Source organism: Eucyclogobius newberryi, unplaced genomic scaffold, assembly GCF_026437365.1.
Source record: "Eucyclogobius newberryi isolate DKJ021-1_F unplaced genomic scaffold, fEucNew1.0.hap1 SCAF_3, whole genome shotgun sequence".
NCBI lineage: Eukaryota > Metazoa > Chordata > Actinopteri > Gobiiformes > Gobiidae > Eucyclogobius > Eucyclogobius newberryi.
The window spans coordinates 20473712-20489503 of NW_027315945.1; the positions used below are offsets into that span (position 1 = coordinate 20473712).

General features: G+C 40.5%; 1 protein-coding gene across 1 annotated transcript in view; it reads left to right on the forward strand.

Annotated features, from left to right (window-relative positions):
* rspo2 (R-spondin 2) overlaps positions 1-15792 on the forward strand; it is a 54646-nt gene that overhangs the window by 18716 nt on the left and 20138 nt on the right. The window contains exons 2-4 of the mRNA XM_072461067.1: positions 1744-1932; positions 12549-12692; positions 13158-13346. Coding sequence (XP_072317168.1) covers positions 1744-1932; positions 12549-12692; positions 13158-13346 — 522 coding nt within the window. The remainder of the gene's footprint in view (positions 1-1743; positions 1933-12548; positions 12693-13157; positions 13347-15792) is intronic.

Genomic DNA, 15792 nt, shown 5'->3' on the forward strand with positions numbered 1-15792 from the left:
TCGGCGTCATGTCAGAGTAGCTCTTCTATACTGTTCTTATGTCCATAAATAATCTGTAGACTCGTTATGAGCATTTCTGCCATCATAAAACAATCATTACAACTGCAGCTTACATTAGCATGTCGGAGGAAAGCTAGGATTTGTTTACTTCACCTATGTGATTCCCTTTGCAGCCAGTAGATGGAGCCCATTGACAATTCCTGCCATGGGAAACTCCAGACTGATTTTTTTTTGCTTTCTGAAAAAAAAAAAAAAAAAAAACTGTTCTAAAACATGAGATTTCAAAGTGAAGTACAGAAGACACAAATAATTCATCATAGTTGTTTGCGTGTGTAAAGTTGGTAAAGAAGCTACCGTGTCAAGATAGTCAACAGTTTATCTGAGCTTGACCAGCTTCAGGACCTTTTAGCTCACTCGATCCAAAGAACGGTGAATGTTTTAGTGCTATAAAGGTTTTGATTACTTGGAAGTAAGGAAGTAACAGAAATGGCTCAATACATTTCATGTTTTAAGACATAAGTGCAGATAAATAGCAGTAATGCAGCGCTGTAATTAATTTGTATGGCACACACTATATCTCTTCTGAGCTGTGATCAATGGCTTGTCAAATATTAACCTGTTCACTTAGGGCCTCAAGAGAGACATTGTCATCAGTATTCAATTTAATGTTCACTTAGACAGACCTCCTTGTAGTTTATAATATGTGTTTGGCATGGACAACAAATTGTGGTTAAGTCTCATCTCCCTCTCTTACAAAGGACAAGCAAAATTGATGCATCTAATGACATTTGCTGACTTCACAGGATTCCAGACTGATGCCTGCACCGGGCCCACTTAGAGCTCACTTTTGTCTTGGTAAATCTGTACACAGAAACCTAATATGCGAATCCACGGCCAGTAATGTAAGCTCTGTCTCGTCGGTCTGTCCTTTTAGATACAGCCTGTACATAAAGCGTTGTGGTGGGTTGCTGTTCCCTGGGTATGATATTCAAGACTTGGCTCACATCAAGTGAAGTGTCTTTTATTCCAAGATAGGATTTGCTCAAGGGCATTTTCCTAAAAACTGGTCCTGCTGCATGCACTAAGAAGTCACTTATTGGGAGAAAAAGTATTTTACTGGTGTCTTTGTGCTCACCAACATGAGGCTGGGCCAGAGCCACTGTGGTTTGGGTGCTTTTCTCAGCTGTATAACATTGACATACAGTATCTGGCCAGATTCAATGCAATATTCACATTCAAAAGCAATCAATGGCGGGACATTGAGAGGGTAACCAGAGATTGTGTGAATGAATTTTTTTTGTATTGGACATATTTACTACACACTGATGTATCTATTATAGGTTATTGTTCTCTTTGTGTGGTGTGTGGACTTCCACAGTTAGGCCTGTCACAACTGGTTGCCTCCATTCTTTGTCAGTATTGCTGTTACAATAACAAAACAGCACATGTTTTTCACTCACAATGACACTTCAAGATTAAGTTTAAATAAAGCTTACCATAAGCTTACAAAAGCCTATAAGTACGTGATGTACGGTAATAAAATATGTTGTGCCCTCAGTTAAATAACTTCTAGTGACCCACACACTCATTCATGTGCAGGGCTTAGTTTGGTTCATGTTATAATGATAACCCCTGAGAAGAGTTTCTTATCAAAGTACAAAGACATATTTTAATAGTAAATTTGTTATGCCAACTTTGTGCTCATTCTTGCTGTGTCTTCTCTCCTATTGTGATTTTACACAGCAACCTATGGAGCGTATCCAATCTGTAAAGGCTGCTCGGTGTGCTCCAGAGACAACGGCTGTGTAAACTGCCAGCCCAAACTCTTCCTGTTCCTGCGCCGTGAGAGGATGAGGCAGTACGGGGAGTGTCTGCAACACTGTCCAGCCGGGTACTACGGCATGAGGAGCCCAGAGATCAACATGTGTTCCAGTAAGTTTAGGTCTTTCTATTCACCCCTCAGACAATAGTAATACTCATATTATGAGAAAACAGTAAACAGCAAGTTAAAATAATTAACGTTATTAATTAGATTCAACAGCGTGGTTGAAAAATACCTTTACCTCACAACTAAAGTACCAAGGTTCAGGCCCAGATGTGTAGAGTACCTGGTAACTGCTCAGTGATTCCAAGTGCCACCCAAATGGCACAATACTATATATTAGGATATATTTTAGAAATTAGTTTTAAGGCAAAACTTTGATTTCAAACCATACTTTAAACACAAACAATGTATGAGCTATGTGCACATTCCTTACAACATGATTCAATTGATCAGTGTAATTACTCACAACATTGCATCAGAATATTCAACTACAAGTATAATTTACAGCCCTAAAGGTACTCAAGGTACTAAAAATACTGTAAAATGTTTTCTGTGGGAGAACATTGAACAAAATGCTGCCGACACCCATGACTTTCCCCCTCTCAGCACCTTCCTCTTAGCACCTCATCATCCCCAGACGCACATTCACGATCCATCAGCTCTGCCTCATTCCCACAACACTTGATTTATTGTCAATTACCCAAAGCAGACACACATACTTCACAGTTTGAATGGCTCGTCTGTTCACAGGTGGATGTAAAGCAGTTAAGGCTGTAGTCCTCTCCTGGGATTGTTTAACAGCTAGGAAGAGCCCTGGTTCTTATTTCTCCTTACACCTGTGTTACTAAACATCCCCTAGTTATACGAGTGTTTCTGAAGGTATGAAATCCGGGAGGAAATTCAACCAAGATGCACAAAAGGACTAAAGCCAACCCAGCTCCAGAGATTTGTCTCCTCACATTAAGGCTGACATGTAAACCCAAACCCCTTTTATCCATGCTATATCATATGAATATGTACCGTGTTGGCATTAAGACATGAAGCACACTTTGTGGCCTTGAGGCTTGAGACTCTCACTAGACAATGGCATGTTTTTTAAACATTAAACTAGAGCTTTTAATTCTGCTAAATGCAATATCATTAAAATATGTGTAACATGTTTACTATATATATATATATATATATATATATATATATATATTATATATTATATATATATAAATAAATATATATATATATATATATATATATTATATATATATAAATAAATATATATATATATATATATATATATATTATATATATATATATATATATTATATATATATATATATATATTATATATATATATATATATATTATATATATATAATATATAATATATATATATATATATATATATAATATATATATATATATATATATATATATATATATATATATATATATATATATATATATATATATATATATATATATATATATATATATATATATATATATATATATATATATATATAGTAAACATGTTACACATATTTTAATGATATTGCAGTGAGCTAAGCCAGGCCGGTTTTTAGGTTTTACAATTTTATTGTTGTTGTTTCATGTCAAGAAATAATGCAATTCTAAATGAATTCAATGCTATTACTGAAATGATTTGCAGACTCAGCTTTAACATATTGCATGTGTTGCTTTAATGTCTGCATCTGTACATGTTAAATTCATAAAACATTGTTGCCAAGAGGATTATTAGGGGCCCAAGTGTTAATTCAACTTGAAATTGATTAATTGCATGTATAGTGCACAAAAAACATGAAAATACCCCTTAATGTTTTTCATCAGAGCATACTTTGACATCAGATCCTGAATGAAAAAGACACATTGGTAAATTTACACAGAGCCTGAGGTGTTGGCCCAATGCTTCACATGAAAACAGAGTGGAACTTGAACCCATTTTGTTCTCTGAGCCAAACTTCTGACAAAGAAACTCAAATCAAACCCCAAAGGAACCTTAAGGTCCAACAGTGTGAACATGAAGATCGGGCGGAATAACAGGCGGTGTGCTTACCCAAGCACCATGAAAATGCATCCTGTGGGCCCGTTGGATTATTCAAATGAAAAACAAACTATTGGAAATCATTATTGATGCCGACCATTTTTGTTTATGTTGTAAGCATATTTCAACACAGGCAATGACTTTGTAAATACGGCACTGTTTTTTAATGCACAGTGAAACCCCCCCATGGTCACTGAAAATCTGCTGTTCGCTACCAGCCGCTGATGTAGGCATTTTTATGCCTACATATTGACTTGGATCTGAGTGAGTAACTCTACGGGCCGATTCACTAAATAGCGTCCTCCACGCGCAACCATGTGTTCTCTTTTTTTTTTATAGGCCTTTAAAATTAAAAAATAAAGGTGAAAAAACCTTATTTCTAAAGTAATTTCTAAACATTAAAGGTAAGATGATCGATATCGTATTGGAGATTGGCATCGTATCGGTATTGGTATCGGTATCAGTATCGGTATCGGAAATTACAAACTTTCAAAAATCTGTATCTGATTGGGGGCCAAAAAACCTGGATTGGGACGGTAGACTGGAAGGGCAGCACTTTTTTTGTTTTTGGTGAGGTGCCTTAAACAGGATTTAGATCAATATTGCAATTTCAAACGTCCAAATTATGAAATAATGAAGTATATAGTATTTAGATCAATATTGCAATTTCAAACGTCCAAATTATGAAATAATGAAGTATATAGCAGCAAAAGCATATGTCTTCTTCATGGGTCATAGTTGCTGGGATTGGCTCTTGCTTCCTCTTTTAACAAGAACAAGTGGACAAAAAATAATAACTCTTATTGGCTTGAGTCTGTACAATTTATTCAGGATTAAATTGAGTATACCCCAACAAAAACATATCTCCACAACAGAGGCCGATTTTGAAAAGCCACATTAATTTCACCCAATTTTCCCAACTGTAAGAAAATTGGAGGAGAAAGCCATCTTGTTCTATGACAAAGTCTGAAACATTTCTTTGCTAACCACTGTTTCCCGCACTGGGCCACTTTTGACTGTAACTAGTGCTGATGTGTGGCCGGTTAATCTGACTCCCTCGCCGTACAAACTGCTCAAAGAACAACATCTTGTATTGTCACAAAGCATCACATCTCAGCCTCGGACCGGCTTTGATGTGATCACAGTTTTAGTCATACATTTCTAATCCAGTTTTCTATTTGATCCTTATTGGTCGCTGTGTGCTGCATGCCATTTCCGACTTACAAAAAGCTTTTCACTTGGATCCTAATTATCAGATCTGTCCGTGCTCTTTCCAGGTTGACAACAGAAATGTGTAGTGGTAGAGGTAGTGGTGGTGGTATTGGTAGTGTTACTGGTAGTGTGGTAGTGTGGTAGTTGTAGTGTGGTAGTGTGGAAGTGGTAGAGGTAGTGGTGGTGGTATTGGTAGTGGTAGTGTTACTGGTAGTGTGGTAGTGTGGTAGTTGTAGAGGTAGTGGTAGTGGTAGAGGTAGTGTTAGTGGTAGAGGTAGTGTTAGTGGTAGAGGTAATGGTACTGGTAGTGTGGTAGTGTGGTAGTTGTAGAGGTAGTGGTGGTGGTATTGGTAGTGGTAGTGTTACTGGTAGTGTGGTAGTGTGGTAGTGGTAGTGGTAGAGGTAGTGTTAATGGTAGAGGTAATGGTACTGGTAGTGTGGTAGTGTGGTAGTTGTAGTGTGGTAGTGTGGTAGTGTGGTAGTTGTAGAGGTAGTGGTAGTGGTAGTGGTACTGGTAGTGGTAGTGTGGTAGTTGTAGTGTGGTAGTGTGGTAGTTGTAGAGGTAGTGGTAGAGGTAGTGTTAGTGGTAGAGGTAGTGTTAGTGGTAGAGGTAATGGTACTGGTAGTGTGGTAGTGTGGTAGTTGTAGAGGTAGTTGTAGAGGTAGTTGTAGTGGTAGAGGTAGTGGTAGAGGTAGTGGTAGTGGTAGTGGTAATGGTAGTGGTAGAGGTAGTGTGGTAGTGGTAGTGGTAGTGGTAGTGGTAGAGGTAGAGGTAGTGGTAGTGGTAGTGGTACTGGTAGTGTGGTAGTGTGGTAGTTGTAGAGGTAGTTGTAGAGGTAGTTGTAGTTGTAGTGGTAGAGGTAGTGGTAGAGGTAGTGATTGTGGTAGTGGTAGAGGTAGTGGTAGTGGTAGTGGTAGTTGTAGAGGTAGTGTGGTAGTGGTAGAGATAGTGGTAGTTTGGTAGTGGTAGTGTGGTAGTGGTAGTGGTAGAGGTAGTGGTAGTGGTAGTGGTACTGGTAGTGTGGTAGTGTGGTAGTTGTAGAGGTAGTTGTAGTGGTGGAGGTAGTGATAGTGATAGTGGTAGTGGTAGAGGTAGTGGTAGTGGTAGTTGTAAAGGTAGTGTGGTAGTGGTAGAGGTAGTTGTAGTGGTAGTGGTAGAGGTAGTGTGGTAGTGGTAGTGTGGTAGTGGTAGTCTGGTAGTGGTAGAGGTAGTGGTAGTGGTAGTGGTAGTGGTAGTGGTAGTGGTAGTGGTAGTGGTAGTGGTAGTGGTAGAGGTAGTGGTAGAGGTAGTGGTAGAGGTAGTGGTAGAGGTTGTGGTAGTGCGGTAGTGGTAGTGGGGTAGTGGTAGTGGGGTAGTGGTAGTGCGGTAGTGGTAGTGTGGTAGTGCGGTAGTGGTAGTGTGGTAGTGGTAGAGGTAGTGGTAGTGTGGTAATGTGGTAGTGGTAGAGGTAGTTGTAGTGGCAGTGGTAGTGGTAGAGGTAGTGGTAGTGCGGTAGTGGTAGTGGTAGTGGTAGTGTGGTAGTGGTAGAGGTAGTTGTAGTGGTAGAGGTAGTGGTAGTGGTAGTGGTAGTGGTAGTGTGGTAGTGGTAGAGGTAGTTGTAGTGGTAGAGGTAGTGGTAGTGGTAGTGGTAGTGGTAGTGGTAGTGTGGTAGTGGTAGAGGTAGTGGTAGTGCGGTAGTGGTAGTGGGAGCTAGTCGCCTGGTGCTGCTGCCTCAGTCCGTGGCATTACATCTCTGTTATCATGAGCTTTTTAAACACGGTCTCTGAATTCACTTAGAGAGCAGCTGCTTGTTATTACTTTGGAGTTTGTCTGTGTGATCTTATCTCATACAAGAATTTTTGAGGACTCCCCTGGTAAAGGAAAACAAGCGCAAGACAAGCAAAAGGCTATTGCACGCACCAGCCAACTTTGAAACACTCTTTCTGGTCTCTACGTTTTTTTTTAGCAGTGCCTCGAATGGATAATATTGTTTCTAAATATAATTATTAAGTCACTCAAGTTGCAGCTGCCCAAAATACTCTAACCCAAAAAAGAAAGACAACCAAACAAAAACCTGCCAAAATTGATATTTCTAAAACACCCAAACCAAATATATGACATAAAACCCCAGTTGAATGTTTTCCTCCTTTAGGATCAGAGTTGCCATAAGTACTATACTGTATTTGTATAAATATATATACCAAAACAGCCAATACAACCCGACAATAACGAATGTTAACAGATTATGTAGACCAAGGGAGACGTGTTTATTTGAATGAGCATCATTTGTCCAAATGTGTCCGGAAGCGAAGTGATAATTGAATAAATACATCTTAGACAACAACTTTAAGCTCAATTTGTTTTTACCATTCTGCAACTGACCATGGTTGTTTTTACAATGAAGCAGTGGCTCACATAATGCATTTTAAATTTAAGGCAGTGTTCTCTGATGGGGTTTTCCCTGGGCTGCCGAGAAAATCACACTCTAATTTAGGCCAAAAACAATGGGAACTATACTTTTCCGAAACATAACGTAACTGCTGGAATAACTGGAAGCCCATTTACAGCGTGACTCGAGCTGGATTCCAAAGAGGCCCTCCACACAACCCCTCTGTCATTCCCAGGAGCTATTCACTCCCTGTAATGGTTTCCTGTCTATACATTACAAACTTGTGTCACTACTTTATGACAGCTGATGGTTGCCTTTATACCCATAAACTACTATATGCAATACAGTGGTTCTTATCAGCCTCCATTAGGCCTCGCACTACTGTCAGTGGGTGTCTAGTATGTGGAAGATTTGTGGTGGTGGTTATACAGAGCAGTGCTTCATATACGGCCAAATGTGTGTGAATGCAGCATAGTCTTATAGGTCTTATAATAGCGTTTAACATCCTGTGCAAGACTTCGCGGTCTGTGGAGTACAAGCATGAGTATAACTGCAGTTTTATGATTGCGACCTTGAAAGAAAATTGCTGACTTTACTCTCAAACGTAAATGTAAATAATCATCAATGGAAGAGCATCTAGACCTTGTGATAGATTATGCTTCATCACGTCCGAGCACTATCTGACATTGTAAGTTTGAACCAGGGCCTTGAAATAGAGTGCTTCTGTTTGAAGTGAAATCATGTTCCATCATATCACTACAGGCTCGCCCGCAAACTGAAAGAATTACAAGCCGCTGTCTTTATATGGAGTAGTGTGTTGAGAGGGTCAGCATGAGAGCAGGGCAGTGTTCTCAAACCTCTTCCCTCAGGGCACATCACAGACCCCCCAGTGAGGCGCTCCCACTGTCCCAACAACATGACCAGCTAAGCCACAAACCCAGCTGCCTTCACCCTTCTGTACCACACGCTTCATAACACACTGAAACCACTCACTGCTGTCCAACCGGTACGATCAAGGCACAAGATTCCCAATATCCTGGAAGTTAAGGTTATATATTACCGCTTTATATGCCACCAGAGATTCCACTGTCGGAGGTCATTTCTGTGGCTTGCCAGCTCAAATTTGCTTTTTACTGCTTTCCTTATACGGAGGGAATTATGTTACTACGTCCCATTGTTGTATTTCTAGCAGCTTTGTCACATCAAATTAGGCCTGGAAGTAAAAAATAAATTAGCTACACCTTTCTCCAGGATCGTTTGTTTTTTAAAGAGCGACATGGGAAGGCGTTTGGGTTTGAGTTGGATAGAAGCCACATGTCGTTGGCATCGTGCAACCGGGGCACTGCGAGCAACTACCAGCCCATAGTTGGCAGCGCTGGCGACTCTCTCTCCTCACTGTTTGGTTCATTCAAGTTCTCACATTTGCACTCTTGCGGGTATTTCCATTGCACACTTTAACCAACAAAAATGTCCAGTTGCTTTTGGCCTTTATACTTTACAGTGGGACTTTTAATCATCACAGATTTAGTAACCACACATTTAAATTTGCCAGATAATCCACCACCAAACCTTCTGTTCTATGGATATTCAGTAAAAGTTATGGACAGGTTTTATTGTTCTTACGGACCAAAATAGACCATTGTTGTCTAAAACCAATGTCAAATTAAATTGCAATTTGAAAGTTGAAACTAAAAGAATGAATGTTGAATGAAGGTTTTTTCAATAACATATACTGTTTGTCATTATATGGACCAAATTGAAATATAAAACGATTATGCCTTATATTTTCATGTCGTTCGCCCGTATTATATAGCTTACCCAAGCTTCGTGACCCAGGTTTGAAGCAGGAGATGTTTACGTGTACTCTGGACCAGGTAGGAATACCAAGGATCAGAGAATTTCCATGAAGTGAAGAGGCTGAGCGGGTCTGCTGACACTGCTGCCGTAGCGTATCGAACCTGGCGGCCCCCTGATTGACAGAAACACAACCTGGCCTTCACCTTGGCCCACGCTGGTGTGGAATAGGAGCATTCATGTGGAAAAACAGTATGGACAGCGTTGGGAAAGAACATGGCAGCTGTGGCCCATGCCATGAACTCCTGCCATCTGCAGTTCCACATGACATGGCTGGGTGGCAGTGAGCACAGCCTTCTCCGTGTCAGCCAAACCGGGGACCTCGGGAGTGGGTCAGAGCTGCTGCTCTCAGCCTGGAGCCTAAGCATGGAAAAAAGCAGGCTTGTTTTCCCTCGCACACTGCCAGGCCTTTTTATGACATGGACACTCTTGCTGCGCAATGTCAGTGGTCCATCAACCTACGTCCAACTTAAATAACGCCCAATTTTAGAAATGTTATAGGACTAGCTTCTACGCAGCGCCAAGTGTTAGTTTCTTATCTGGTTATACTTGCATTGATATTTTAAAATTGACTTAAATTAAGAGATAAGCTTTATCGCTTGTGTTTGTAATTAAACATTTTCATGTTCGGACAATCTCACACTATTATTTTGTTATGTTTTGTGTAACTACAGCAATTCTAAAGTAACATAAAATACATTTATACTTGAATTATTATCAAATATTTATCTGGATAGAAAAAGACACAATATTATTTCTGCCCTCCTCTGCTTGTAATATTAATGCAAACATATGGTGTGATTAGAAATGGCACTGTCAGCCGAGGTTGAACCAAAGCTGACACGACGGTTTAAGTGCGTGTGATAAAACAGAAGTATTTTGCATCCAGACCACAGCTAAGGGAGCCTCTCTTCTGCCAAAAAATGCAGCACGAGGTCATAGTCAATGCCCAGTGACTCATCGCTAAACTTTACTTTACCAACAAAGTGGCAACAGTGATATGTCCAGCAGCTTTGGATGTCTTAATACATTTTGAAACCAATCTTCTTTGATATTGCTCAGAAGATCAAACCTCAACCTTTTTCACTTGTGTGCATGTCATAGACGTTACAACTGGAGCTTGGACAGAGATAATGATGATAATGTGTCCAAGTTCCGGGAACGACAGGCCTTCAATGGGATCTGATGACCTCATTATTTCTCATTAGTCTCCGGAGGCACCTACATGAAGACTTTAAAGGTGGTCTAGAGGTTAATCCAGTCGGCAGAATGAACTCTCTTCCCCTTGTTTGGCTGGACATGCTGCTTGTCTTCCTACTCTGCCGTACTGAGTATACACTGGTCTGTATAAGACTCTACAAGCTAGCCTGCAGTGTCCGAGATAGCCTTTTGCTTGATAACTAAACAGATGGATACATGTCTGTCATGGTGATCCCTTGCTAACCACCCATTTTCACAGATGACCCTTGACCTCTTAGTTTTGCCTCCCCGCAGTTAAACTCCCACAGAGCCACATTGATATGGCATTCACCTCATCTGTCTTGCCGTGACATTATTACTTATCAGCTATTTTGCAAAACAAGATTTGCCGAAACATCTGCCATCACCTAACATGAAATTCAATTCCGATTGTCAGATGCTACTGCTGCCACATGCCAACTGTATTTTGCTCAGTGTATTTTATTTTCATGTATACCGTCAATAACTCATTGCACAACAAGCCTGTGAGTACTGCCAGATGTGCTTGCCTCTTCGCTTCTTTTTTCTTCTGCTTTTTTGAATGGGAGTTAAACGTCCCACAGGTGATGACAGGCCTGGGAAGTGTGAAGGCTAAAACGCAATGTTATGCTTTCAAATTAGCTTAGTGATTTATTGGTTTGCCTACGAAACTTGCTAAGGTTATCAAACTTTTGGTCCTTCAAACTGTGGGACACGTATGCTTCCTCTAGCAATACAATGATTTTGGTTACTTTACGTTTCGATACTGAAGTTTAAAAGTGACAACTGCTCTATCTCTAATCCGATCTGATTGGTATGTGTTTGTGTGCGTCCACAGTTTGTTTAGACTGCTAAAGCATGAGACCCAAGTGAGTGGGCAGAGGCCATACTTCAGTGGGCAGGGACCCCCTCGTTTTGAAGGAATGTCGAGGAGGAGGAGGCCTGCTGATGGTTAGCTTGAGATGGTGTAATTATAAGGGGTGTGATTGTGAGAACCTTCCCTTCCCCGGGCCCAGCAAGGGTCACAGATAAAAGAGCAACCCTGCGCGTCTGTCACCCTCACTAACGTGCGTGACACACTTTACGCACCTCGAAATATGGGACGTAAACACATGGATGTTACAAGAATCAGCGTTGTAAATGACAATAGTCCACTAGTGTGAGACAGTAGCTGCAGGTCACATTGTGGAACCCCATTGGGAACTGCAGAGGAGTGTCATAAATTAGACAGCTCCGGGAGGTTCCTTCTAATCATGTGGGCTCGCGCGTCGCCCTCATTGGTGTGGTTGGTGTAATTTGGCGCTGGCTGACGTGCTATTTGCAGAGTAGAAGTTTGATGACACATTGCCATTGCCTTTCTTTGCGAGTGGCGCTTTGTGTCATGTGTGGAAGCTGGGTGTGGCGTGGGAGGATGCCGCTGTTGTGTTTACTGTTGGTGTAACTGTTTGTTTGTATCCTTAAATATTGCAACCCACCCCCTCTCTCACCTCCCTACTGAAATCAAGTAACCAATCTGTTTGAAGTGTCAGCCAAAATAACCTTCCACGTAGTGATTTCTGCAGTTTTGGAAAGCAGTTGGACATGGAGCGGTGAGGAATGATAAGATAGCATATTGTTGGCACTATCCACAAGCCTGATGGAATGCACTCTTCCTGTTGCGGCAAATGAATAGTTAAAAACATATGCCGCGTAACGTGTTGCATCCAGACAGTCATAGCAAACTGCTGAAAGAGGTCAACATGATCTAATTCTTCTCTCATCTCTTTTTCACTTTGAAAATGTGAAGCAGGGAATATGGACAAAACTGTCTGTCAGGTAGGAACAAGCTCTGTAAAACACACTCCAGTCCCAGAGACAACCAGGCATTGACAGTTTTTTCTCTCTCTGTGGGAAAGACGGTATAATCCTTTCAAGAACTCCATTCTACAAAGCCCTCAGCATTCGATCAAGTCCAGATGAGAGGCCTGCACAGGGCCCGAGTGTCTCATGTTGTGTCTCTGTCTTCCTCCAGGGTGCAGGATAGAGAACTGCGAGTCCTGCTTCAGTAAAGACTTTTGCACCAAGTGTAAAGCTGGCTTTTACCTTCACAAAGCCCGCTGCTATGAGAAGTGCCCTGAGGGTTTTGCCCCGCTGGAGGACACCATGGAGTGTGGAGGTAGGTCACGCATTTTCAAATGAAACTCTACTTTTTACCTGTCATTGAGTGTCAAATGTGGTGTTCTAATTAATGCAGCAACCTTAATTAGTTCTAATGTTAACTTCAAGTTGGATTATTGTTACATATTTGTCTTGTGGCTGCCATTTGGTAACTACAGTCTCACCCAACTAGCAGCATAACTACCTTCATAAACTAGGGAAGAATAATTGGCAAAATGTCTTGCCCAGGGACCCCAGTGTCTTGCTTAGAGGCACAACAAAAGAAAGTGAGATTTGAACCACCAAAATGAAACCAAATGACAACTGCTGTTTTTTAAACCATAGGTAAGGACATTTAAAATTGCTGTTCAAACAACACTAAGGTCACACACTGAGAGGTTACAACATGCTAATAGTTCCTTCACTTTTACCTAGGGTTTGTTTCTTCACCTTTCAACTTTTACTTTACTGTTTGTCTCTGCAGAAGGCTGTGAGGTGGGCCAGTGGAGCGAATGGGGAGCATGCACCAGGAGAAACAAAACCTGCGGGTACAAGTGGGGTCTTGAGACGCGGACACGGCACATCGTAAAGAAACCGCCCAAGGACACAATACCCTGTCCCACCATTGCTGAGTCCCGGATGTGCAAAATGGCCATGCGGCACTGCAGAAGAGGTAAATGTTCCCACAGCACTTTATTATGTGACAGAGAGGGTTGTCATTCTGAACTCCCTCCACTCTCACTCTGCAGTTTACACTGCTGCAGTGCATATTAAAGAAAACAGCCAGGCCGTCCCACAGGGGAGCTCTTTCCACCTGTCTAAAGTACCCCATGTACCTTACACTCAGCCCTTTTTTGTTCACAGTCTGTGTTTTTGAGGTGCACCGCTGCATTTCAGAGCATGAAATATCAGTGTTTTTCCGCTGCGGCCTTGTTCTAGCCAGTTTCCTTTCTGGGCTCTATTTTTCCTCATCTCACTTCCTGTTCTCAGTAGAATTCTTCAGGTTTCCCCAATGGCCATTTTTGTTTTCTTCTCTATGAGAGATATTCTTCTGTCTGTAGGAGAGCGATATTCTGTGCACACTACATGTATGTCAGGCTAGATGAGAAGTAAAATATGCTGCCTCTTTCATTGTTAACATTGCTAACTATTTTTTACATAAACCATTTCCCCACGCAGTACAAACACAGCATTTAGAGTGCAGACTTCGGGCCTTTTTGCAGTGCCTTTAAAATAAATAGTTGTCTCTGTTAATGTATTTTTGTTTCTCATAAACTTTGGATTAGGATAGACAGTGTGTAAATATTTAATTTACCTAATAAGGAAGTCATTGCAATGGCACATATCATTCAGCCTGTCAAAAAATCTAACATTGTTTAGCAGAAAGAGGAATCTGACTCCCTAAGTTTCTCTCCATTTTTGGCTTGCAGTGTTGAGTTAGAGAATTGCTGAGAAAAGTGGTGAGAGAGTAAATAAACTTGAAATAAACTCAGATAGTTTCTCATATTACAGTGCTACTTAGGCACTTAGTGCTGCCTGGGCTGGAAACTGTGATTGTATGGCACATTTAGTTCCCCCTCTCCAACCCCCACGTGCCCTATTTATGGCTTTGACTTTTATGACTTTCTTTAATTAAAATTTGGCTTGTTGCGCATGGTAACTGTCAGCAATTATCTTAAGCATCAGCTCACCGATGGGATTTGTAGAAATTGACCACATAGCAGGAACCTTTTCCCTCATTGCCTTAGAAACCAAAGGTAGACTCCCCTTGTCAATCTTTCTTAAAACTACTGCAGTAGCCAGAAGGCTAAGTAAGGAGTAATGATTTTACATAGTGACTTGAGACATAGAAGCTGAGCCAAACACCATAGTCAATAATCACTGTATTGAAGAACAATAAAGTGAGATCAAAATCAGCTGTAGAACCTATTAAAAAGAGAACATTTTGTGCTTTACTTACATAAAACTAGCAGTTGATGCCAAATCTTATGAGAAATGACTGACTATTACTCTGGTTTGGCATTTGATTCTTTCTAAAATAACAAGTGTACCTTCATAAGAGATTTGACAAACTGTGTCATACTAAAACAAAAAAAATAGCCACGAAGTGAAATATAGACGGAGATCAGCTGATATAGAAAAATGGTAGTATTATATACATGTATTTATATAGGATGTAATTGATTTTTACAGTGATTTAAAACTTTGAATCTTGGGGCATAAATAATCCAGAATTACATGTAATGATCTCTTGAGGGAACTTAAGACAGTCTGAAACGTCAATGTTTCCCAGTCTTTCTCAGGGGACACCAGACACCGTTTGTTTGATATACGGATTATTTAACTGCAGACCAAAGATGCTGTGGATTAAATGTAGACAGGAAATAAGAGGAAGCAGCATGAAGGTACGCACTATTTATGGTACATGCTTATCTGATGACAGTGGCTTGCATTTCTATGTTTCACGTCATAAACAGATCCTTTCTCCCAGCTTATCTGAGCTGCACAAGGACGCTGTTCCCATGTGTCTGTCACTCATCTAATCCCTCAATACAACGTACACGATCTGCGGAAGGAAAGCCGAGATCATGTCAAGACACAATATAAAGACTGTTATCAGGGTGAAAGAAAAGAAAATCTTTCTACCAGTTTGATATACACTTTATATTCCTTATCTAATAGTCTTTTATGTTGACCTTTGTAAAATAGGACAAGTGGTCTCTGCCCTTCTTTATTCTATGGGTGTAACCATATGCAAATCTCATGATACCATATTGTAACGATATATGATATTTTTTGCAGTATTGTGGAGATGTTGACATAATTGCAGATATTCTACTTTTTTCCTTTTAAAATGCCTTAACAAGCCTTTTACAAAACATTACTGTCATTAAAAGAATTAAGAGTTTAATAACTGCTATGTCTTAGTGTTGCCCACACTGAAATGTAGGAAAAGATCATGGCCTATGTAGTTTCCTCTGTTGCTGACAAAAAAACAAAAAAATAGCTTGTAATTCCTGGACTTCAGCTGCTTTGTTGGACTCTTGAGCCAAGTATTTGCATTGCGCCCTGGAAGAAGTAGAAAGCTATTTTATCCACCTGATCCCTGGAGTGCTATA